This window comes from Capricornis sumatraensis, chromosome 15 (genome assembly GCF_032405125.1).
Source record: "Capricornis sumatraensis isolate serow.1 chromosome 15, serow.2, whole genome shotgun sequence".
Taxonomy (NCBI): Eukaryota; Metazoa; Chordata; class Mammalia; order Artiodactyla; family Bovidae; genus Capricornis; species Capricornis sumatraensis.
This window is the reverse complement of record NC_091083.1, coordinates 76959109-76985806: the sequence shown is the minus strand read 5'-3', so window position 1 is coordinate 76985806 and position 26698 is coordinate 76959109. Positions and strand designations below refer to the sequence as shown.

Genomic DNA, 26698 nt, shown 5'->3' with positions numbered 1-26698 from the left:
AATATGTAATTATTTACAGTATTACCCTGTCACTGTGATGCCTAACAACACTGGTAATATTGCCCTGGACAGAAGGATATCAAAGGGCCTTTTCACATTCACACCCCTAGACCCCGACCATCTCTATTGCAAACAAAGTGGTGGGTTTCAGTTGCTCACCTTGTACACCAAACAGTGATGACCATCCTCTATTTGATTGAGATCCTCCCATGTCTGCAGCCCTGGGGCCTGACTTCTGCCTGCAATCTCCACACACAGGTCCCTGCAAGGCCAAAGTAATCAGATACATCTACAACACCAAGTCCGGGATCTTCAAGTCCTTTGCTTCAAAGCAAAGAAGAACAATGTCAAGATGGGGAAGGACTGTTCCAGACCCACAGTGGTGCTTTCAGGCCCTGGGCTAAGACAGGTAGAGGATGGGCTAGGGAGATATGGAGCTCAAGAGAGCACACACTCCTCACCAACCCACAGTGTCTTTTTCCTTGGGGCATCCCAGGGGAAGTGGCTGCAGTGTCCTTTGAAACCATGGACTAAGCATGTCCTCCACAGGCCAGCGTAGCATAGGTCACACCTAGAAGCCACATCATGACAATCTGAGACTACTCCCATGTTCCCCTTTCTCAGATGGGAACATTAAGTCAGTCACCCTACACAGAGTCACCTCTCACCCTACAGAGCCATCTATATTGCTCCTGAGTGCCCCACCTTGGCTTAGAGAATTCACTGCCTTCTTGGTGGCCACCCTGGCCTTGGGAGGACAGTGCTTTGCTCCTTTCTGGGATGGTCTAGGACCTGTCCAGTTATGCAGTATCCAGTTCTGGGTCTTCAGAGGTATTAATTAGCAAGTTCCTTCCCTTTTGCTTCCCTGCTGGCTCAGATGGTAGAAGCATCTGCTTGCAATGTGGGAGACTGAGGTTCGATCCCTGGGTCAGGAAGATCCCCTGGAGAAGGAAATGGCAACCCACTTCAGTATTCTTGCCTGGAAAATTCCATGGATGGAGGAACCTCGTAGGCTACAGTCCATGGGGTTGCAAAGAGTCGAATACGACTGAATGACTTCACTTTCACTTTTCCTTTCACAGAGGACCTGTGAACTGTGCTCCCTTGAGATGCTGAAGGACAAGGAGGATCCACCCATGGCTGGACTCTGTCTGCTTCTGAAAATGTTCCGCCTTCTCTTGCTTCACAACTCTATCCTCATCAGCAGAAATCTGCCTCTTTCATTACCCCCATGGGGCTACTTGGTTTAGTTCGGTCTCATCCAGTTAGCCCTAAACACCATGAGAGCAAGTCTTCTCTTTATCCCTAGAACTTCTCACAGCTCCTGGCACAAAGGATACAGTCAGTCCATAAATATTGGGGGAAGGAAGGAAGGAGAAAAGCTCCACATGACTGGAGTGACTGTGGACCCCGGGATTAAATCCAGGATCTTGTCCTAATCTTCTTCCTCACTGCATCCTCACCTTCATCCTCCACCCCACCATCACTTCCAGAACCTTCTGGAACCTGAGTGCTTGGACTCTGCCCCTCTTCCCATAGCTGCAACTGCTGGACCTGCCTCCTTTTCTTGATAAATATGATTTGACACTCATGAAGTCTCATGTTCAATATCTTCAATGAATCATCTACGCTAATAACAGACTAGTTCGCCTGAGTGTTGTTAGTGTATTAGTAACATTAAAAGAAATGGGACACACAACTAATACTTTTCATACGTCTTCCTTCTGACTTTCAGCTTTTTCTCTTTCAACAAGAAACTTTTCCTTAGGTGAACTTTGTTTCTTCACGTCTAAAATAAGAATGTGTGTGCATGCTCAGTCACTAGGTCGTGTCTGACTCTACCTAATCCAGACTTTAGCCCACCAGACTCCTCCGTCCATGGGATTCTCCAGGCAAGAGTACTTGAGTGGGTTGCCATTTCCTTCTCCAGGCGATCTTCCAAACCCAGGGATCAAACCTGTGTCTCTTGCATTCTAGGTAAGTTATTTACCACTGAGCTACCAGGAAAGAGGGCTTCCCTGGTGGCTCAGAGGGTAAAGCACCTGCCTGCAATGCAGGAGACCCCGGTTCGATCCCTGGGTTGGGAAGATCCCCTGGAGAAGGAAATGGCAACCCACTCCAGTATTCTTGCCTGGAGAATTCCACGGACGGTGGAGCCTGATAGGCTACAGTCCACAGAGTCGTAAAGAGTCAGACAGGACTGAGAAACTTCACTTTGTTTCTTTCTTACCAGGAAAGACCCAAAATCAGAATAATAATACTTAAGTCATAAGATTGTGAAATAAGAACAAGTTACCTTTTCCTGAGGGCTTCCCTGGTGGCTCAGTGGTAAGGAACCTGCCTCCCAGTACAGATGTGGGCTTGATCCCTGGGAGGGGAGGATCCCTGGGAGAAGGAAATGCAACCCACTCCAGTATTCTTGCCTGGAGAATCCCATGGATGGAGGAGCCTGACGTGTTACAGTCCATGGGGTCGCAAAGAGTCAGACATGACATAGCAGCTAAAAAGAAACTAACACCTTTTCCTGAACACTTAGTGTGACCCCATCCCATAGGTCACAATGTTAAATGCCCCTGGAACAGCCAAATATGGCTGGATGTATTTGGAGTGGGGGTGGAGGCTGGAGGGACAATAAGAACAGTGGGGATTATGGAAACTGGAGAGAACACTCCCATCCTAAGAAGAGAGCAGCTCTCCTTAGCTTAGCACACGGCTGTCAGAACATGGTCCCTTGAGCAGCAGCCTCAGTCCCAGAAACCTGGTAGATGCAGATACTCAGGTCCCAACCATGTCTTACCAAATCAAACCTCAGACAGTGGAGGGCTCAGATCTGTGTTTCAACAAATGTCGAATGGATTCTGAAGCTCGCTCAGAGTTGAGCGCCACTGCTCCCTGGTGGCTCAGACGGTAAAGGTGGCTTCTCAATGCAGGAAACATGGGTTTGATCTCTGGATTGGGAAGATCACCTGGAGAAGGGAATGTTTACCCACTCCACTATTCTTGCCTGGAGAATCCCATGTAACAGAAGAGAGCTCTTGTTAAATGTCAAGACTGTGTTGCCAGATCACTTATTTTTCCAACAATGTGAGAAGTTCATTTTCTATAAAATCTCCCACTGTTAAATCCCAGAAATGTTTCATAATTGTAAAAAAGTACTATGTGGGTTAATAATACTTGTATACTAGCCGCATTTGCAATCTCTGGTTTCTGCTTTTCCTTTCAATCCTGAAAACTATCCAAACAAAAACAGTATTCACACATCATTTTAAGAATGCAAACTACTTATTTCCAAAAAGCCAGGTGCTGTTTTATCATGTAGCCTGAAATTGGCCACCCATGACTCAGATGTGAATGATGGTCACAGGACAAAGCCTCAGAAAAATCTAAACATCTTCTGCATGCCCAGTGTACATTCCATCCTTTCAGGATGTGGCCTTAAGTATCATGGAATTCAAATTTCTCCCTTTTTTTGAGGGAAAAACTGAGGATTAAGGAGCAGAGATATGACCTGATATCAGAGTTTTGGGTTCTCTGGTCTTTATCCAGATACAAACCCTGTGATTTTCCTGTCTTGTGATTTCTCTGAAGATGCCCCCAGGAACTGGGGAGGTTTCTAATCAGAGATCTCACTAATGAGTAGGGAGGAGGGAGGAGGAGTGGGGACCAGCCCATCAGGGGACTTCTGATCCAGGGGTGGGGGTGGGGGCTCTAACCTGAGTCAAACTGAGGAGGACCAGGACAGGAGGACACTGGGAGAGAAAGACAGACAGATGAGAGGATGGGGGAGAAGAGAGGAGTTTGTGCTCTTAGGGGGAGTCTCTGCTGCTCCCTGGTCTCAGGTAGACAGATTGAGACAGGAGGAAGGGAAGGGCCAGAAGGCCTCCTAAACCAAAGTCCTATTTGTGCCATCTGCAAGTTGTGAGTAATGAGGAAGTCTCTTTACCTCTCTGAGCCTCTGCTTTCTCCTTGACACAATGGGATGAGAATCCAGATGCCGTAAGATTGACATGAAGCTAAATGAAATGGTACACATGAGATGTCACAGGAGAGAGGAGACCCTCCACTCACAGTGGCTGGTTTTGTGAGTGACTGACTATTAATGCCATTCTATCCTAGGGTAACTCAGGACTGAGAGCTCCTTTCCTTCTCAGTGGTGTTACATGGTTGTGTGCTGTGCTAAGTCGCTTCAGTCACATCTGACTCTGTACTGACTGTACCCCACCAGCCTCCTCTCCCAATGGGGGATTCTCTGGGCAAGAGTACTGGAGTGGGTTGCCATGCCCTTCTCCAGGGGATCTTCCCAACCCAGGGAGTAAACCTACATCTCCTGTGTCTCCTGCATCAGCAGGCGGATTCTTTACCTCTAGCACCACCTGGGAGGTTACATGGTTGTAACTGCAAGTAAATATACAAAAAGGGATTGTGGGTGTGTCGAACAGTGGCAGGTTTTATTCTCTTGGGTTCCAAAACCACTGCAGGCGGTGACTGCAGCCATGAAATTAAAAGATGCTTGCTCCTTGGAAGAAAAGTTATGACAAACCTAGACAGCATATTAAGAAGAGACCTAACATTGCTGACAAAGGTCCATATAGTCAAAGGTATGGTTTTTCCAGTAGTCATGTACGGATATGAGAGTTGGACCAAAAAGAAGGCTGAGCACCAAAGAATTTATGCTTTTGAACTGTAGTCACGGAGAAGACTCTTGAGAGTCTCTTAGACAGCAAGGACATCAAACCAATCAATCCTAAAGAAATTAACTCTGAATATTCACTGGAAGGACTGATGTTGAAGCTGAAGCTCCAGTACTTTGGCCACCTGATGCAAAGAGACAACTCTTTGGGAAAAATAGACCCTGATGCTGTGAAAGATTGAGGAGAGGAGGAGAAGCGGGTGATGGAGGATGAGGTGGTTGGATGGCATCACCGATTCAATGAACATGAGTTTGAACAAACTCTGAGAGACAGTGAAGGACAGGGAAGCCTGGTGTGCTGCAGTCCATGGGGTCACAAAGAGTCAGACACAACTGAGTGATGGAACAACAACACACGTGATGTGTGCGCTCTAGTTTACAGCTCGCACTGCAGCAGGGCACATGTGCACAGACTCTGAAGTCACATCCCTGGGTCCCAATCCCCTCTCTACAAGCTATGACCTAAGCAAACTACTTTATTTCCTGTTATCTCAGGTACCTCCTCAGTCACATGAGGAAATATCAACAGTTTCTCCATCTTTCTTTAAATATTTTTGAGGATTAGATGAATTATATGTGTCAGGTGCTTAGGATAATGCCTGCCACAATGAAGAATTTAAGTTTTACCTGGTGTAACTACTCATTACTGTTATTATTAATACTACAAAGGCCTTAAACTTCTCAGGGGGAAGGAATACATGCCTGTTGCCTCCATTGCTTCCACGGCAACCACATGATGTGTGCCGTGCGGATCTCATCTGATACCTGAGGATACAGGACTCTGGGAGATTTAAGTCCTCAGGCACAAAGTTAGGAAAACACAGAGCTGGTGCCCAAACCAAGGCCCTACGGTCCCATCGCCACTGAGGGAGAGCAGGAGGAAGGAGGTGGTTACCAGTGTTCTTCCAAGGTCCCCTGGAGTCCAGTCAGGCAGACAGCTCTCCTGTTGGTGAAATCAGATGAGGGGTGAGGGGTGGTCATGCTCTGGAGACATGTCTGTCTCTGCTTCCCTTCTGACCACTCCCTTACTCTTTTCTCCCCAGAATATCAGAGTTTATGCCCCCGATACAGATGCTCTTTCCCTGACTCACCATCTGTCTGGACCAATGCCAGGTGAAGAGCTTTTGTGGGTCCAGTAAAGATGCTGCCAGAATGGTTGCAGGAAGCTTACCTGGGTCACATCTGTCTTCTTAAGTAGGCACAGTTGATGCAGGTGGGCATAGAGGCCCAAATGTGAAGACACCTGCAGGAGGCTGCAAAGAGGACATGAGCTAGCACAGTATTGCTCAATTATCCACCTTTGATTTGCTTTCATCCATCACTTGCTATGCACTGCTCTAAGAGCTGTGATGCTCCCTGAATGACCATACTGAACAAAATTCCACGTTTGGTATCACACCCTGTGTTTCTATGAAACCAACAAGCATAGTCAAGTTTGAGAATCAATGTTACTGAGCATTTGGCCCCAGTAGGCAGAAGCAGGACCATGAGAGGTGGGGATATTACACACTGTACAAGACTGACCCCTGATCATTCCCTTCCTCATTCCTCTCCTTGTTGGCTGTTCTGATCCCTCAGCTGGAGTGCAAAAAGCTCAGTCTGCCACCAGCTTTCCTTCGAAACCCTTCTGCAAGGCCACAAAGATGAGCCAGCTCTGCCTCTCTACAGCCCTTCTTCTGTTTCTGGGCACTTGGTGGGTGAAACCAGGAACCAGTGCCAGGGTAAGTCCTGGCTCACCTCTCCTCTACAGCCTGGGGACAGGTGATAAGCAGGTTCCATGGAAGGCACTGAGGGGGTACAGAAAACCTCTCTGCATTTCTTCCAGTAAATTGAGCCGTTTTCACTTCAGGGAAATTCCTTGCCTCTCAAGAGATATCATTATGTGTTCCGCTTTGTAAAAGACATATCCCATCTGATTCTACCAGATTAGGGACTTCATAACTGAGACCCTTATTTCTGGTCCCTGCCTTGACCCTGATCCTACTGCAGTGTCATAACAACATCCAAATTTGACCCCTGTCTCCATCCATGCCCCAGCCCCCCTGAAACCCTTGGAATTTTCTGTATATTCTCAATCATGAGATGAGTGAAGGATGGGACCTGAGATAGTGTCAGGATAGGACTGGCCTGTAAAACATGCCATCAGGTGACTAGAGGGTTAGAAATATCAAGCCCAGCCATCTGGGGACAGGAGAAGGTACTGATGCTGATTTCAGTCACCAATGGCCAAAGATTCAATCAAATTGTCTGTGTCCAACCCTCAATTAAACCCCATGAACACTGGGTTCAGAGAGCTTCAGAGAAGGTGATACCATCAAGGGAATGTGAGGGGGGAAAGTCCTGAGAGGGCTTGGAGTCTCAGCATCCTCTACTCCCCATTTACCAGAAGCTTTTCCACTTCCCTGTCCCTGAGTTTTATGCTTTCCATCAACTGGGGACGGTAAGTAAAGGGCATTCCTGAGTTCTGTGAGTGGTTCTAATAAGTTATTGAACCTTAGAGGTGAGTCTTCGAAGCTCTCAGTTTATTGCCAGTTGGTCACACAAGAAAGTGACCCCAGGACTTGTGATCAACACTTGAAGTGTGGGCCGTCCTCAGGGAGGGAGCCCTCACCCTGCGGGGTCTGGGTCCCCTCTGCAGATTTAGTGTCAGAAGTGGATTGACTCCTGGATGCCCAGCGGGTGTTGGAAAACCAGTTGCTATTGGTAGAGACCCAGAATGTTTGGAGTCAGGGACAACACCCAGACTCACACTTCCCTATCATTTGTGTATGGTATGAGGGTCAGGACCCTGAGACTATATTATGTGGGGCAGAGCACTCAGAACCCCCTCCCAGTTCTCTGCCTTTTCAGAATTCCTGGCAGAATCATGTACTTGTCCTGATCCTACCACTGGCACGTTTTCTGTCCTAGGCAAGTCATCTGCACTTTCCTCTCCTGAACAGGGGGACCAGGTTACATGAGTTTTTGAAAGGATTACCAGTCAATGAATATAAAGAGTTTGACATTCATGGTCAATGATGTCGAATTTCCACCACAATGTTTTAGTCCGAAAGAATTATCTGCATATATTTCCTCACCAGCCCTTCAAAAAAAATTGTCAAATAATGAGCACTTCCCTGTGATGAAATTAATCAGAACATTGAGTGACAACCAGGCTTCTTTCCTTTGGAGACCACTGTGGGAAGAGCAGGCAACATAATACTTCTAGGAGTTTGCTCAAGGCGCAAAAACTGTTCTTTCCAAACTGGTAAAATATAAGTCAAAACTCAATGCAACTCATTTTGTTGGTCCTGTCAGATGACTATTTCATTTTCCTATTGGGATATATGGTGTTAAAGGAGACTCACAATTATATGGACAGGTGAAAGAAAGCGCTCATGGCTCAGTCATGTCTGACTCTTTGTGACCCCATGGGCTATATCGGTTGCCAAGGTCTTCTGTCCAGGGAATTCTCCAGGCAAAAATACTGGAGTGGGTACCCATTCCCTTCTCCAGGGGATCTTCTTGACCCAGGGATTTAACCCAGGTGTCCTACATTGCAGACAATCTTTACTGTTGAGCAATGAGGGCGGCTATATATATATAGCTTCCCTCTCCAGAGTTCTTGCCTGGAGAATCCCAGGGATGGAGGAGCCTGGTGGGCTGCCATCTATGGGGTCGCACAGAGTCAGACACAACTAAAGCGACTTAGCAGCATATATATATATATATATATATATATATATATATATATATACACACACACACATAGGTATACATAGAGAGACAGGTTTCATCATATGTATACACATAAATACAGGTGTATATCAGTCAGTTCAGTTCAGTCGCTCAGTCCTGTCCGACTCTTTGCGACCCCATGAATCACAGCATGCCAGGCCTCCCCGTCCATCACCAACTCCCGGAGTTCACTCAGACTCACAGCCATCGAGTCCGTGATGCCATCCAGCCATCTCATCCTCTGTCGTCCCCTTCTCCTCCTGCCCCCAATCCCTCCCACCATCAGAGTCTTTTCCAATGAGTCAACTCTTATATATAGATAGATAGATAGATAGATGACAGACAGATTTCATCATCAAATAGACTATAAGGAATATTATTATATCCAGAGTTTTCAATGATTGTGCACTTGAAATAAGGATAACATGGGAGATTCATTTACATGACAAATATTTATCAAATACATAGGATTTTTGCCCAGAAGGCATATTTCTTGGTGTAGGAAAACAGCTGTAAACAAAATACAGTAAAATAATATGCCTCCTGAGAGGCCAGCAGACAATGAAGAGGGGGAAAATCCTATGGCAGAAATCCTTCCATATGGAAGAATCCTATGGTGATGAGTGTTGTGAAGAAAGAAAGCGATGGGGATTTAGGAGACTGTAGAGGGTCAGGGAAACACTCTGGAATAAGGAGACCTTGAGCAGAGGCTGCCAAAAATGAGCCTGGTGTCTTTGAGCAGCAGCCAGGACCAGGGTGGCTGGAGCTGAGTGGGTGAGGGGAGGGGAGTGGAAGGGGATGAGGCAGACAGGCCACGGGGACAGGTCATGAGGAGCGTTGTAGGACTCTATAAGAATCCAAGTTTGACTCTGAGAGAGCTGAGGAGTCACTGAGGGATTGGTCATGGGAGCCATGCAATAGGGCTCAAGTTTGAAGAGGATCCCTGAGGCTGCAGAGGGGAGGGTGGCTCCTTGGAAATAAGAGCAGAGACAGAGGCCCCTGGGCAGGCTGCTGCAGTGGCCCCGTGAGCCATGGTGGCGTGTGTACCTGTGTTGCTCCTTGGGTAGATCTCAGTTTTTAGATCATAAATGCCTTGCTCTGTTGAGGTTTCTGTGGAGGCTTCATCACAAATCATTCAATCTTTAGGCATTTGTGATGGATTCACCCTTCACCTCTCACCCCTCCCTGAGGTGTGGGGGCAGGGAAAGAGGAAAGGTGGAAATGAAAATTCCCACTCCCCCAATCAAGTGTTGGTTACCCTGATAACACACTCCATCCTTGGTTTAGCTGTTTACTAGCCCCCTCCCTCACATGACAAATGTCTCCTTGTTTCTCTCATCTCTCAGGAAACTCCAGCAGTGTTAGGAGCTCTGTGCCAAGAACAGGAATTGATATTTCTTTATCGTGACAGCATCAGTATTCCCTCAATATTCCATGATTCCAGTGCTCATGCTGTAACCAGAGTGAACACACTGGAGGGTCACAGCCCAGGAGGACATCAGCTTCCCCAGCTAAGTTCCTGCCTGGACCAGTGTCTGATAGACAGTAAGTGTCCATCCAGTGGAGAAGCTGTGAGAGTGGTTGCAGGAAGGTGGCCTGTGTCCCACCTGTCTTCTGAGCTAGGTGAGGGGGGTCAGGGCACTGAGGCCCAGGTGAGATGACACCCGCAGGAGGCTGAAAGAAGGACCTGGGCTCACACACTACTATTCACTTATAGGTCCTGTGATTTGTCTCATCCACTCACTGACTATATATCACGTGCCACACACTCCTCTAGGTCCTGGGACGCTCCCTGAGTGAACATATTAGAATCATTATCTGTGTTTACAGGAGACCCACAGGTAGGGTCAAATCTGAGAAGTACTTTTATTGGACTTCAGGCCCCTGCAGAGAGAAGCCAGAGGCATAGTTTTGTATGGAGATTACGCAATAAACAGGACTGACCCAGCTCCTCCCCTTGCCCATTCCCTTCCTCATCACCTGATCCCACCCCTCAGCCAGGATATTAAAGCTCAGTGCATCCCCAGCATCCTCAGGAGCCCTCCTGCAAGGCCACGAAGATGAACCGGCTCTGCCTCTCCGCAGCCCTTCTCGTCCTCCTGGTTATCCTGGTGGACAGCACCCCGCTGAATATACACCATGTCCAGGATGAAGGTAGGTCCAGCCTCACCTCTCCTCTACAGCTTCTGGGAAAATGACAGAAGTCCATGGAAGGGGGCAGGGCAGGTGTGGGGTGAGTGCTGCCAACTCTTTCTGGATTTCTCCTGTCACGTTGGGCAGGATTTTTGTTTGGGTTTACTGCCTTGGACTTACTGGCTATGCGATGACATTGTCTAGTGACGAGGGCTACTCTGGTTGCAGTGTGCGGGCTTCTCATTGTGGTGGCTTCTCTCGTTGCAGAGCAGGGGCTTGAGGTATCTGGGCTCAGTAATTGTGACTCACCTGCTTAGTTGCAATGAGGCCTGTGGAATCTTCCCAAACCAGGGATCAATCCTTGTTCCCTGCATTGGCAGGTGGATTCTTAACTACTGGACCGCTAGGGAAGGCTGATGTTGCAAGCTTTGAACTCCATTGACAGTATGACTCTCATGAGGAAATATATTATATATATATATACATCCCACCTAAATCTACCAGATTAGGAACCCCATTTGTGAGACTCTCTATTCCTGGTCCCTGCCTTGTCCCTGAACCTCACTATAATGTAGTAATAAAAAGATCCATATTCGATCCTTCTCATGACATGGCCAAGGCCTCCTAAAACTCTTGGAATTTGCTGACTTTATAGGTTATGAGATGAATCACTAAAGGTGACTCAAGGTACCTTCAAGATGGGGCTGGTCTCCAAGAAACCTCAAACATCCATTTAAAGGGTACTTTTTTCATCACCTCTCACTGCAGCACCTCTGAGGGCAGGGAAGGGAATGGAGAGTGAAATCAATCACCAACGGCAGATGATCCAACCAATACGCCTGTTTAGCGAGCCCTGAAAAGAAGTACTTAACTACTGGGTTCAGAGAGCTTGCAGGGTGGTGGACAGGAATATGCTGTGAAAGTACCGTGCTCACTAGAGCGTGGGGGCTGGGTACACCTCCAGTCCCCCTTTGCCCTGCGCATCTCCTCCCTTGTGCTGCCTTGAGTTTTATTTTGTATATTAATCCGGGTACAGCAAGCAAGGGTTTTCCTAGGGTCAGCTGCCAGTTCTATTCGGTAGTTGAATTTGAAGGTGGGGTCATAGAGGCCCGGATTTTAGCCATTTGGTCACAAGCATGAGTGAGTGACTCAGGACCTCATGGCTGGCATCTGAACTGAGGAGAGTCTTGAGCACTCAACCTGCAGAATCTGCAGTAACTCCATGGGTTTGAGACAGAAGTGAATTTCTTGTTGGGCACCCAGTGGCTGTTTGGGAATTGGTTGCTATTGGTAGAGGCACCACGTATTTGGTGTCAGAGAAGCCTAGACTCACTCTCGCCTATGATCTTGGGGCTCAAGTGATGCTCCAAAAGTGGGGAGTAACGAACATACACGTGGCACCCGGAAACCGTTCTCAGTTATCTGTATTTTCAGAGTTCCTGGCAGAATCAGGCAGTGTATCCAATGCACTGTACACGATAGTATCTAGTCCTGGCCCTGCCACCCACATGCCATGTTTCCTGGGCAACTCATCTGCAATTTTCTCATCTGGACAGGGGATACATATTATATGGGGTTTTGAACAGATTTATTGTTTTCCTTCAGTTGCTCAGTCGTGTCCAACTCTTTGCGACCCCATGGACACCAGGTTTCTCTGTGCTTCACTATCTCCCGGAGCTTGGTCAAACTCATGTCCATTGGGTTAGTGACGCCATGCAACTATCTCATCCTCTGTCATCCCCTTCTCCTCCTGCCTTCAATCAATCTTTCCCAGCATCAGGGTCTTTTCCTATGAATCAGTTCTTTGTATCAGATGGCCACAGTATTGGAGCTTCAGCTTCAGCATTAGCCTTTCCTATGAATATTTAAGGTTGATTTCCTTTAGGACTGACTGGTTTGAATAGATTACCAGTCATGAATACAAAGAGGTGAAACACATTTCAACTCTTTGCAAGTAGTGAACTTTGTGCATTTTTAACCAAGATGTGTTAATTAATCTGAAAATAATTTGTCTACCTACTGGTCCTGGGCAAGAAAGAATATTTGGGTGTCAAATAATGAGCATTCCTTTATTTATGAAGAATAACCAGAAAGACCTGGGATGGATGAGCAGAGCCTCTGCAGAGGAAAGAGGAAACAGCCCTGTGTGGTTGCCTTCTGGGACCAAGGCTGATACAGTATTAGTAAAGTCTCCAGGCCCTTTCCCTTTTCCCCTTTTCACTATTATTTTATTATACATCTTTGTTTCCTGCCTTGTCCACTGTTGACTATTCTTTTATTCTCCATATTTGATCCTTGCCTTGGTTCATGGCCCAGGTCTCCTGAAACTCTCTGAATTTCCTGTCTTTCATAGGTCTGGAGACAAGCCATAGACGGGGACCTGAGAAGCGTTCAACAAAAAATACGATTAAAAATATCATCCGTGGTGTGTCTACAGGTGTGAACTTTCTGCAACTCCGGGGAGAGGAGAGGGCACTGAGATTGAGAACAGGCGCCACTGGCCAATGATTCTATCAATATGCCTGTTTAGTGAAACCTCAATGAGAATTCATGAATGTGGGCATTCAGAGAGCGTTTGGGGTGGTAACACACGGCGGTGATGTGAGGGTCTCCACTTCCACTTTCCCCTGCACCTCTCACTCACGTTGCTGTGCCAAGATTTATCCTTTGTGATAACATGAGATCCCTATGAGAGTGGTCTTCCTGAGTTTGGTCGTCAGATCTATTGCATTATTGAACACCGAGGTGGGGTAATGGAACTTCCCAGTTTAGACACTTTGTCAAATCATGAGTGAATCAGGACAACACGGCTATCATCTGAGCTGAGAACAGTTTGAGCCCTCAGCATGCAGAATCTGTACTAACTCCCCTGATTTCTTATCAGAATTAAATGGCCCTGTGGGGCACCCAGTGGGTATTTGGAGGAATTGCATGTTGTTTCTCGAGACACCACAGATGTGGTGTCAGGGAAACCCAGACTCACTCCCCCTGTGCTTTGGAAGCTCAGGTGAGTCCTGGGGACAGGGGAGTAATGAAAGTAGGGCACTGCACCCAGAAGCTGTCACCAGTTATCAGTATTTTCAGAGCTTCTGGGAGAATAGGATAGTACATCAAATGGATTGTGACAGGGCAGTATCTTGTCCTGACCCTGACACCCACATGCCATGTGTCCTGGGGAAAAACATCTGAACAGCAGATACCTGTTACATGGGCTCTTTGAACATATTACCAGTCATAAATACAAAGGGTTTATTCACATTACATGGCCAATTTTGCTCATTTTCCACCAAGATATGTTCATTTGAAAAGATACTTCTACCTACTGCTTTGGGGTGAGAAAGAATATTTATGTGTCAAATAATGATTATCCCTCTACTATAATAATAAATCACAAAGACCTGGGACCACTGAGCAGAGCAATTGCAGGGAAAGCATGAAACACAGCCCCTGTGTGGCTGGCTCCTGGGACAAGGCTGATATAAGATTAGCACAGTCTCCAGGCCTTTTCCTTTGTCCACTTTTGACTATCATTTTATTATTCATATCTGAAACTTGTCCCGGTTCCATGGTCTAAGACTCCTGAAAATTCTGGAATTTTTGTCTTTCATAGGTGCCAAGATTGCCAGTGCGGGATCCGGTTTAATAAATGAAGTGATTAAAGCAATACGTAAAGGAAATAAAGGTTTGAACTTTCTGCTCCTGTGGGGAAAGGGGAGGGCACTGAGATTGAGGTCAGTCACCACTGGCCAGTGATTCGATCAATGTGCCTATTTAGTGAAACCTCATTAAAAATCCAGAATACTGGCATTCGGAGAGCGTTCGGGATGGTAAAAAAAAGGTTATATGAGGGTGCTCAAACCAGGCCATAGAGGCTTCGCACGTCTCCACTCCCCCTTCGCCCTACAGATCTCCTCCATTCCATTCTTTCTGAGTTTTATCCTGTACATTGATTGAGAACAGTTAAGAGTTTTCCCGAGATCAGTCACCAGTTCTACTGATTACTGTGCGTGGAGGTGGGGTCATGGAAACTCTCATGTTTAGTCACTTGGTCAGAAGCATGAGTGACCCCAGACCACATGGCGGGCTTCTGAAGAGAGGACAGTCTAGTTGCCCCAGCCTGTGGCATCGGCCCAAACTCCACAGATTCTGTGTCAGAAGTCAATTAACTGTGGTTCTCCCATCGGGTGTTGGGAACCGGATGGTGTTAGTGCAGAAACCACGTATTTCGCTTCAGGAAAAAACACAGACTCACCTTCCCTTGTGATTTGAGGGCTCCCAGGAGGCTTGGGGAGAGGTGAGTAGGAAAAGTAGGACACTGCACCCAGAAACTCTCAGCAGTTATCGGTATTTCAAGTCCCTAGCAGAGTCAGGTGGTGTATCAAGTGGGTTGCGACCTCACGGTATCTTTTCCTGACCCCACTACCCACATGATTGTGTCCTGGGGCAAGCCATCTGCAGTTTCCTCATCTGAACAGGGGAAACATGTTACATGAGTTCTTTGAACAGATGACGAATCATGTAAATAAATAGTTTATTTACATTTCATGGCCAGATTTGTCCATTTTCCACTATGGTGTATTAAATCTGAAAAAAAAATTCTTTGCCTACTTGCTTTGGACAAGTAAAAATATTTCTGTATCGAATAATGGTTATTCCTCTATTATTAAAACTAATCAAAAGATGTGGAACCACAGAGGAGAGCAAAGGCAGGGAGAGCAAGAAACAGCCCTTGTGTGGTAGGCTGTGGGACCAAGGCTGACACCACATTGCTGAAGTCTCCAGGCCCTTTCCCTTGTTGTCTTTTGACTGTTGTTATCTTATCCATGTTTGATCCTTATCCTGTTTCATGGACCAGGCCTCCTGAAACTCTTGAAATTTACTCTCCTTCATAGATCACGTGATAGTTTCCGGAGCAAAACACAAGAACCATACAGCAGAGGAGTCCCCAACACTCAATATTCAACAATTAATACTCAGTGAGAAGAATAAAGGTTTGTACTTTCCGTACCTCTGGGGAGAGGAAAGGGCACCGAGACTGGGAGCAGTCACCACCGGCCAATGGCCAGCAGCCAATGATTCAGTCAATAAGCCTACTTCTTGAAACCTCAAAAAAACTGTAAAAATATTAAAGTTCAGAGAGTTGTCTCCTGGGTGGTGAATACAAGTATGTGATGTGAGGGTGCTGTGCTCACTGAGGCATGGAGGCTCCACACACCTCCACTCCCCCTTTGCCCTACACATCCCCTCCATTTCACTATTTGTGAATTTTTCATGTATATTCATCTGAGAACAGTAAGGGTTTTCCTAAGTTTTGTCATCAGTTCCATTCCGTTGTTAAACTTGGAAGTGGGGTCATGGAACCTCCACATTTTAACCGTTCGCTCACAAGTGTAAGTAACAAGGGAACACGTGACTGGCACTAAAGTGAGGACGGTCTTGAGCCCTCGACCTGTGAGATCTGCACTAACTGCACGGATTTCACATCAGGCATCAATTGACTGGGGGACACCCAGCAGGTATCTGGGGAATTGGTTGATGTTGGTAGAGACGCCACATATTCGCTGTCAGGATTTAACCCAAGCTCACTCTGCCCTGTGAGGTGGGGGCTTAGATGAAGCTTGGGATGGGGAAGTAATAAAAGTAGGACACTGCATCCAGAAACTCTTACAAGTAAGCTGTATTTTCTGAACTCCTGGTAGAATCAGGTATTGTAATCGATGGGTTGTGACATCATAGTTACTTGTCCCGACCCTACCACCCACATGCTTGTGTCCTGGGGCAAGTCATCTGCAGTTTCCTCATGTGAACAGGAGAAAATGTTACATGAGTTCCCTGAACAGTTTACCAGTCATGAATATAAAAAATCTGTTCACATTTCATGACCAGTTTTGCCCATTTTCCACCAATGCGTTAATCTGAAGAAGTTTATCCTTGCAAGAAAACATATTGAGGGCTCAAATAATGATTATACCTCTATTATTAAAAATAAGCAGAAAGATGTGGGACCACTGAGCCGATCAACTTCAGGAGCACAAAAACACAGCCCTTGTGTGGTTTGTCTCGTGGGACCTAGGCTGAGAAAATATGAGTAAAGTCTCCAGGCCCTTTCACTTGTCCTCTTTTGACTATTATTTTATTGTTCATATATTTGATCTATATTTGATCCTTGTCCTGGTTCATGGTCCAGGCATCCTGAAACTCTTGGAACTCACTTTCTTTGATAGATCATGAGACCACTCAGGGAAAGCAACCCAGGAAACTTTAGGTTCTGGGTTGTCTGCCAAAAAACTCAAACACCCATTTAGAGGTTGGAAATTTCACCACTTTCTTGCCAGCCCCTCTGGGGAGAGGGGCAGGCTCTGAGATAGAGATCAATCAGCAATGGCCACTAATTCAGTCAAAGTGGCTATCTATTGAAAACCTCCATAAAAATCCATAAATATTTGGGTTCAGAGGCTTCAGCATTAACGATCACCAGGACAGACTATTATCCTCTCAGGAGACTGAACATTAGAGGGAGATTGACCTTTATGTTTATGTGCCCCATCCTCAAGGTGATTTTGTACTAAAAGGAAATCAATTATACCCATTCTATTTGATGACCTTGCACTTGTGGAGAGAATGAAAATCGGAGTTAGTAAGTCCCTTTAAAGCACTGTTCTTGGGGATGGGGACACAGCTATGAAAAAAACATGGCAAAATAATTTGCCTTCTTGGAGGGTGACATAAAAATAGCACAAGGGAGAAATCCTATGGTAGGTTATCAGTTTCTTGAAGACAGAGAGCGAGGCAGAGAAAGAATGCTGTCCTTTTTCTCTACAGGGTCAAGGAAACCCTCTGTGATAAGGAGGCACTGAGCAGAGCTGCAGAAATAACATGCCTGGTTGTGTCTGAGCAGCAGAAGGGACCAGGGTAGCTGGATATGAGAGGGTTTATATGAGGGGGAAGGAGTGGAAGGGGTGAGGCATAGAGGCCACAGAAGCAGGTCGAGAGGACGCTTGTAGGACTTTTTAAGAATCAGAATTTGACTCTCAGAGAAAAAGGGACTCACTGAGGGACTGGTCGTGATGGAGCCCTGCGAAAGGACAGAATAATAACAGAACCCTTCAGGCTGCAGTTCAGAGAGTGGCCTCGAGGGGGTAAAGAGCAGAGACAAAGCCCCAGGGAGCAGGGTGCTGCAATTGTTCTCACGGAGTGTGTATCTATGTTATTCCCTGGGTGGATCCCAGGTCTCTTGAATAACATGAATGCCTTGCTCTGTTGAAGTTTCTATGGAGGCTTCATTACCTAGTCATGATGCATTAAATCATTAGCCATTGGAGATCGTTCAACAGACAGCTCCGTTACCCTCCCTGAGGTTGAGCGAAGGAGAGGAGCAGTGGATAGAAGACCAGGGAAAGGGTAGGAATGAACGTGCCCACCCTCCTGTAGGCAGTCCTTTCCCGTGCAATCAGAGCCCATTCTGGGCTCATTAGAGTCTTTCCAAACTCAACCACTTCACACACCAAAAAACACTTTTATTGCTCTTATCACAAAAGAAATACCAAGATTTTTAGGATCAGTGTCAGGAAAACGATTAAAAAACAAATATGTATATTTCTCCTTATATACACAATATATAGTATCAATATTCATTTATAGAATCCTCATGAAATATCTGAAGTAAACACAGTATTATGTTTTCTTCATGCCTTTTTCCATTATAGCATGAGTCCTTCACAATTTTTATTAACGATTGAAAGCTTTTACCACACACATAACACAGAGAATATTAATAATATTATAAAACTCAGGTATCCAGACCCAGTAATTATTGACATATGGGGAATATTTTTTACCTTTGTCCTTTTGTTGTACAGTTGTGGAGGGTTTTTTGTTTTCTTTTTTGAGCATTTATGTATTTGGGTGGGCTGGTTATTAGTTGTAGGTCCCGGGCTCAGTAGTTATGGCCTGTCGACTTAGTGTCTACAGCATTGGGACTTCAGTTCCCTGACCTTGGACTCAGGCATTGCAAGGTAGATTCTTAACCATGGGATCACCAGGGAAGTCCTATAGAAGCTTTAAGGCTACTCAAAGGCATTATGCCAAACTTTCTTAAAAGGCTTCATGAGGAGATATACGTTTGCACATGATTACTACATCATGTCACCCCCAGCAACATTCATAATTCATCCAAAAAAGGAGGTTTTCAAATGGGCTTTTCAACTTGACCCCCACAACCCTGACATTCTCTATTCCAAACAAACTGGTGGTTCTAGTTGTCCTTGTACGGAGCTGTGATGACCGTCCACATAACTGATAATTGCCCCTCTCATTCCAGCAGATTCTAGGCCTGCCTTCTGCCTGGAGCCTAAAATAGTAGGTCATGGTAAAGCCTTGATGCCCAGGTACTTCTACAATGCCAAGACTGCTCACTGTGAGCCGTTTGCATACAGCGGCCTCGGAAGGAACGAAAACAACTTCCTAACGTTAGAGGACTGCATAAAGACCTGCGGAAAAGGGGCTGGTTCCCTGTGGTAAGACAGGGCGCAGGGCCCAGGGGGTGGGGAAGGGCTGGGGAAAGGGGTGGAGCTCAGGGGGCCACACACCATTCACGCTGCACAGGGTCTTCCTTCTCACTGCTCCCAGGAGAGGCTGCGGTGTCCTGTGAAACCACACACTGAGCGAGTTCTCCAGGGAGTGAATGGCAGAAGGTCAACCCCAGAGGCCTCTTTGTGATCACACTCTTTCTCAGCTGGGAACACTGACTCAGCCACCCTCCAGGGCAGGTCTGCAGTGCTCCTGAGTGCCCCCACCTAGGCTTGGAAAGTTCACTTCTTTCTTGTAGGCCGTTCGGGTCATGAGGACTCTGGTTCTATGATTTTTGGAAAATCTAGGATCTGTCAAGATGACCAGTGTCCAGGTCTGGGGCTGCAAATGGTGGCACTTAGCAAGTTCCTTTCTTTTTGCAGAGGACATGCGAAGAGTGTCTCCCAGAAAATGTGAAGTCCGAGAAGGAGCCCTGCAGAGACAGGCCGTGTCTGCTTCTAAACTGTTCGGTCTCCTAGCAGTTCTTCTCTCCCCTACCCTCCGCAGCACAGCCTGCCTGTTTCCTCTCTTCCGTGGTCTACATGCCTTTTCTGTCTCATCCAGTTGGCTCTCAGCACCATGAGAACATGTCTTCCCTTTATCCCAAACACTTAGCACAGTTCCTGACACCAAAGGGACAGTTCAATTTGAGGAAGGAAGGAAGGGAGCACCCATGAGCAGAGTGACTGCAGAGCCTGCGCTTTATCACAGGATTTTCATTTTCACCCCCATCCTCACGGCATCCTCACCTTCATCCCCCTGGCCCACCATCACTGCTCTCCTTGCGGGTGGCCCAGGCGGTATTTCCAGCATCCAGTTCTCAGCATCCATAATGAGAGAAGAGTTTGGGATAAAGAAGCCCCTAATCCCCAGAATGATGCTGCATTTTCCTTTCTGTAACTTCAAACACTGCGGGTTATATTTTAATAAATGCATACTGAAATTGACTGGAGTGGAGCCCGTTGTTTACAACTACAAACCTTAACCAATAAGGTCCATGGAAATAGTGGTCCTTCTCACTGTTCTGCAGAGCAGTGGGCACCTCCCATTTCCCTGTCTAGAGACTATGCCCTACCAGGTACAAGAAGCAAACCTGTTATAGCGTCACCTCTTAGTAGCCACACCAAGCTACACAGAAATGTGCTAAACACACACCTCAACATGACAGCTTTTATTTCATTCTTCTAAGTTCAGTCAAGTTTGGGAGCAGGTTGTCCTCCTGGACTCGCAGGAGGAGAATGGCCATGAGGCTCAGTTGTCTACTTTTCTAAGAAATCCGATTCCCTGATGTCACATGTGGGGAGGGGGCTTCTTAGTTCGGTTACAGAAAGACAACTACCTTTTAGTGCCTCAGGCTCTGTGTTAGCATTTTCCCTGCATTTTTCTATAATCTTCCTAAGAATCCTTCAAGGGAGGAAATGGATGCATGGAGATGACACTTGGCTGCTGCCTTCATTTCCTAACACGGCAACTTCCCAGCCTCCCAAGTAGATCCACTTTGACCATGTTTTCCAGCTCCGCCTCTAAGATGTAGAACGGAGACACCTTAGGGAAACAGAGAGTATCTGTTTCACGGCGGATGAGGACAGTGAGGCATGGGGACCAGAGCCCAGTAATGAAGTAAATGAGAACACAGACAGTGCTGGCGCTGTTACTCACTTCCTCAGAGTCTTGGGCAAATTTCTCAGCATCTCTGCGTTTTCCTTTATTCAATTATAAAATAAGGATAACAATCTTACTTGTTAATACTTCTAGCCAGAGACCAGTAGAAACACCCCTGTTCCTAGATGAACTTCCATTCCTAGTTCAACTCATTGGGATTATTACTCACTGCAGCAAGGAACAGGAATCATCTTGGAAAACAATATGCTCTCTTATGAAGAAAATGTTAGAAAGAACTTCAAGGATGTGGGTGGTATTAGTGATTTGGTGGAGGGTTTCAGGAAGCTGTCTTTGCTCTGGATGAAGGCTGTGAAGAAGTGGGGTAGTTCTCTAAGTATCGTAATCTTAAATCTAAGAAGGGAAGGCTTGATTGAGGCTCTGAGAGCGGTACTTGGTCAAGAAGTAGCAGTCATTCAAGACGGGAAGGTGCTTTGATCATATTGGTGCTTTCTGTAATTTGGCTCCTTTTGTCAATGCTCAAATATGATTATCCAGTGTACCATTTTTTCTAGATCTTTCACAAACACAGAATGGCCTCATTTGATGTTAAAGTTCTGTAAAATGTTTATGTCGAGCAGAAAACCAGAAGGACCATTGTGTACCAGCTCAGGTCTTGGAACTCAGAAGTCGCTTTTCTCTTTCTCTATCAATCTCATAGAGTCATGATGAGAATAAAAGAGTTGTATTTGTTAAATGCTTTGTCTGTCCAAGTACTGGCAGAGTAACCTTTTAATGAATGTTAGATAGATAAGAGTAATAGTAATACTGCAAATATAAAAGTTCTTTAACTTTTATCAATAATTATTAATTTATGACAGTATTAAGTTAGAGATACCAAGGAAATATTTCATGCAAAGATGGGTACAATAAAGGACAGAAATGGTATGGACCCAACAGAAGCAGAAGATATTAAGAAGAGGTGGCAAGAATACACAGAAGAACTATACAAAAAAAGATATTAATGACCAGATAATCATGATAGTGTGATCACTCACCTAGAGCCAGACATCCTGGAGTGTGAAGTCAAGTGGGCCTTAGGAAGCATCACTACGAACAAAGCTAGTGGAGGTAATGGAATTCCAGGTGAGCTTTTTCAAATCCTAAAAGATGATGCTGTTAAAGTGTTGCACTCAATATGTTCTGCAAATTTGGAAAATTTCAAATTTCAGCAGTGGCCACAGGACTGGAAAAGGTCAATTTTCATTCCAGTCCCAAAGAAGAGCAATACCAAAGAACATTTAAACTTTGCAGCCAACTGCATTCATTTCACATACTAGCAAGCTAATGCTCAAAATCCTTCAAGCCAGGCTTTAACAGTACATGAACCGAGAACTTCCAGATGTTCAAGCTGGATTTAGAAAAGGCAGAGGAACCAAGGATCAAATTGCTAACATCCACTGGATCATAGAAAAAGCAAGAGAATTCCAGAGAAACATTTACTTCTGCTACATTGACTACGCTAAATCCTTTGACTGTGTGGATCACAACAAACTGTGGAAAATTCTTAAAGAGATTGGAATACCAAACCACCTGACCTGCCTCCTGTGAAACCTATATGGAGGTCAAGAAGCAACAGTTAGAACCAGACACGGAACAACAGACTGGTTCTGAAATGGGAAAGGAATATATCAAGGCTGTATATTGTCACCCTGCTTATTTAACTTATATGCAGAGTTCATCATGCAAAATGCTGGGCTGGATGGAGCTCAAGCTGGAATCAAGATTGTTGAAAGAAATATCAGTACCTCAGATATGCAGATGACACCACCCTTATGGCAGAAAGTAAAAAGGAACTAAAGAGCCTCTTGATGAAAGTGAAAGAGGAGAGTGAAAAAGTTGGCTTAAAGCTCAACATTCAGAAAATGAAGATCATGGCATCTGGTCCTATCACTTCATGGCAAATAGATGGGGAAACAGTGGAAACAGTAGCTGACTTTATTTTGGGGGCTCCAAAATCACTGCAGATGGTGACTGCAGCCATTAAATTAAAAAACACTTGCTCCTTGGAAGAAAAACTACGACAAACCTAGACAGCATATTAAAAACCAGAGACATTACTTTGCCAACAAAGGTCCATCTAGTGAAAGCTATGGTTTTTTCAGTAGTCATGTATGGATGTGAGAGTTAGACCATAAAGAAGGCTGGGTGTCAACAAATTGATGCTTTCAGACTGTGGTGTTGGAGAGGATTCTTGAGAGTCCCTTGGACAGCAAGGAGATCAAACCAGTCAATCCTAAAGGAAATCAACCCTGAATATTCATTGAAAGGACTGATGCTAAAGCTGAAGTTCCAATATTTTGGCCATTTGATACAAAGAGCCAACTCACTGGAAAAGACCCTGATGCTGGGAAAGACTGAAGACAGGAGGAGAAGGGGACGACAGAGGAAGAGATGGTTGGATGACATCACCGACTCTATGGATATGAGTTTGAGCAAGCTCCGGGCGCTGGTGATGGACAGAGAAACCTGGAGAGCTGCATACAGTCCATGGGGTCGCAAACAGTCGGACATGACTGAGCGACTGAACAACAGCAACCCAGCTGCCAACTGGACCTTCAGCCTCGTGCACTGCAGTTCACAGCTTCCTTCTGGCACACAGACAGCCCCCAAGCCAGAAGCTAGCAACAACAACTACAACCTGTAAAGGCGGCTACCAAAAGACTTCAATATTCCGGCCTAACAGGGAGGAAGTGTGCGCAGCTTCAGGAGGAGATCGCACTTCCTCAGGCGGCCACCAGAGGGCCGTATAGAGCGGTTTCTGACGGCTGAGGAACAGCTCAGTTCAGTTCAGTCGCTCAGTGGTGTCCGACTCTGCGACCCCACGAATCGCAGCACGCCAGGCCTCCCTGTCCATCACCAACTCCCGGAGTTCACTCAGATTCAGGTTGAGGTGTTTGCGTTCAGTCGGGTCGGACTCTGCCACCCCTGTAGACTATAGCCCTCCAGGATTCTCTGTCCATGGGATTCTCCAGGCAAGAATACTGCAGTGGGCTGTCATTTTTCTTCTCCAGGGGGTCTTCCCGACCCAGGGATTGACCCTAGTCTCCTGCATCTCCTGCTTTGGCAGGTGGATTCTTTACAACTGAGCCACGTTGGAAGCCCCAAGGAACAGGTGACTTGATCCCAAAGAGAACCAGCAGAAATCCCCAAACCCACGTACATTTTCGAGACACCAGAAGGTCAAATACAGGGCAGCATGGGATGGACAAGGGACTCAAACTGAGTGAGGCCTGCCACTGAAGGAAAGGGGCTTTAGGTTACCTCTGAGGAAGAAAGGGACCATTTCAGGAAACAGTGACACTTTGGATAGTGGGGAACTTTCTGCAGGGGATATGAAATATGACATCCCCCCCCAAAATGCTTATTCATCCCTTTTTTAAATGCACTGGACCGCACATTTTAAAAACTGGGAACGAAGGAAACTAATACTCTATGTTCTTTTAAAAGTGTGTTGGTCTGAGGAGTTCAAAGAACTTTACACCAAAATCAATGTAACTTTCAAAATAGCAGAGTCCTTGTTTTTCTTAAAACAGATACCAGCACCTTATTTTGCAAAAAAAAAAGAAAGAAAGAAACTTTGGCTCAGAGAGATGAAAGGATTTGCCCAAGATCACACAGCAACATCCAAACCTACTGAAAGCCAAACTGTTCTAATTAGTAATGAATCTGTAACATTAAACTGTTATAAAATAATAGTTAATTTTAATTGTTACATATTAATGATTATTAATTAAACAAATTATTAGTAATAATTTGTGATTTATTTGCTCCTATTAATGTTATCAGACCAGTCATTCATTGAGGACTTAGTTTCAACACTTGTGCAAAGCATTTACAAATATCATATCCTCTTACTTCTCATCATAATGCTCTGAGTTTCACAGAGAAAGAGAAAAGCAACCTCTGATTCCAGGAGCAGCCATGGCACCACCGCTGGCCTTTAGTTCTCCTGCTGAATGTAAATATTTCACAAAACATCAACAACAAACAAGGGTATTCTGTGATCATGATATGTCGTGACATCAACATCAAACAAGGGTATTCTGTGATCATGATATGTCGTGACATCAACATCAAACAAGGGTATTCTGTGATCATGATATGTCGTGACATCAGCATCAAACAAGGGTATTCTGTGATCATGATATGTCGTGACAAAAATAGGATACTCTACACTCATGTATAAACACAAATGGCTAAATTATAGAAGCCACCAAAAATGACCAGAAGTCCTCCTCTCCTGCCCCATGTGAATGACAGATGCTGACTTACCAAGTACAATTCTAAACTCCATCTTGTCTTCCCTTCTTAGAGTTAAGATTAAGATACCCAATCAGAGAACTGCCCCGTTCCTAACACCATCCATCCAGAGCAGAGCTAGCTTCTGGGAACTCTCCCCAAAATCACCTAACACAAGCCCACATCCTGTAAGTTCTAACATTCTCTTAAGGAGAGATCATATTGCTCTCCAAGATGACTCCTGTTCCTTCCTGCTGTGAATAATAAACCCAACTAGTTCAGCTAGGAATAGAAGTGTTTCTAGTGGTCTCTGGCTAGAAACATTAACAAGCAGAAGCATTGTCCTTACTTTATAACTAGAGAAATTAATGCTCTGAGATTTTGAGAAATTTGCCCAAGTCTACGAGGAAGTGAGTAACAGTACCGGCATCATCAGCGCTCTTGTATATTGAAATACTGCGCTTGCTGTGGTACCCATGCCTCACTTTACTCGTCTGTCATGAAACAGATAACTCTCTGGCCTCCAAAGGTGTCTCCATCCTACATCTTCCCAGAGGCAGGAGCAGAAAAGCATCATCAAGTCCCTCTGCTTGGGGCAGTGGAGACTTGCGATGTTAGGAAGCAAATACAGCAGCTAAAGCCATCTCCCTGCCTCCATTTCCTCCCTTGAAGGATTCCTAGGATGATGAAAACAATAACGCAGGCAAAATGCTAGGGCAGAGCCTGGGACACAAAAAAGGTACTTGCCTTTCTTTACCAGAAGTAAGAATCCCCATGCCCACGCATGCCCTCAGGAGAGGGAATCCTCGGAAAAGTGGACAACTGAGCCTCATGTCTCTACTCCTCCTGAGAGTCCAGGAGGACAGCTTGCACCCAAATGTGGCCTAGCCCAAGAAGCAAAGAACGAAAGCCTTCATGTCGACTTGTCTATCTCCCGAGCCTTTGCGTAGCGTTCATGGCGCTATGATGGATTGCCTTTCTGTACCTGGTAGGGTCTCGTCTGAGGACACGAAAACAGGGGAGGTGTGCGCTGCTCTGCAGAACAGTGAGAAGGACCACCATTTCCATGGACCCTGTTGGTTACGGTTTGTGGTTGCAAACAACCAGACTCCACTCCGGTTCGTTTAATTTGCATATGAATTTGTTAAAATATAAGTTAGACAGTTTGAACATACAGAAAAGAAAATGCAACATCATTGTGGGCGATGGTGGCTTCTTTTCTATCCCACCACTTACGCCAAGAGCCAGATACCACAGATTCTACCTTGGCCATCCACAAGGAAAGAGGTGATGGTGGGGAGGGGGAGGAAGTGAGGACGGAGTGAGAATGGGGGTAAAGACAAAAATCCTGGTAAAAATCGTAGGCTCCACAGTTCTCAGGTTTGAATGGTGTGTTCCTGCATCCCTTCCTTCCTCAGATAATTATGAACAGTCTTCTTTGTGCCAGGAACTGTGCTAAGGGCTATGATAACGTGAAGACTTGCTCTCATGGAGCTTGGAGCCAAGAGAATGAGAGAGAACCAAGGTATATAGTCCCACGGGTGGAAGGAAAGAGGCAAAGTTCTGCTGAGGAGTGTAGCCTTGAGTTGGACTTGGAGGACACTGACTGTTTCAGAAGCAGCCACGGTCCAGCTCTGCATGGATCCTTGTCAGAGAGAGCACAGATCACAGGTCCTCTGCCAAAAGAAT

The 26698-nt window shown here is 45.7% G+C and overlaps 1 protein-coding gene across 1 annotated transcript; it reads left to right on the top strand.

Moving 5' to 3' along the window:
- The first annotated feature begins 10467 nt into the window (after positions 1-10467).
- Positions 10468-19060, top strand: LOC138091187 (trophoblast Kunitz domain protein 1-like). The gene is made up of 5 exons (XM_068986824.1): positions 10468-10561; positions 12894-12977; positions 14151-14222; positions 15433-15531; positions 18861-19060. The coding sequence occupies exons 1-5, from the start codon at positions 10468-10470 to the stop codon at positions 19058-19060; spliced, it is 549 nt and encodes a 182-aa protein (XP_068842925.1).
- Positions 19061-26698: the final 7638 nt, after the last annotated feature.

Coding starts and splice junctions, on each gene's coding strand:
- LOC138091187 (XM_068986824.1), top strand. CDS start 10,468: ATGAACCGGCTCTGCCTCTCCGCAGCCCTTCTCGTCCTCCTGGTTATC. Junction 14,223..15,432: donor AATACGTAAAGGAAATAAAG/GTTTGAACTTTC, acceptor TCTCCTTCATAG/ATCACGTGATAGTTTCCGGA. Junction 15,532..18,860: donor ACTCAGTGAGAAGAATAAAG/GTTTGTACTTTC, acceptor CTCTCATTCCAG/CAGATTCTAGGCCTGCCTTC.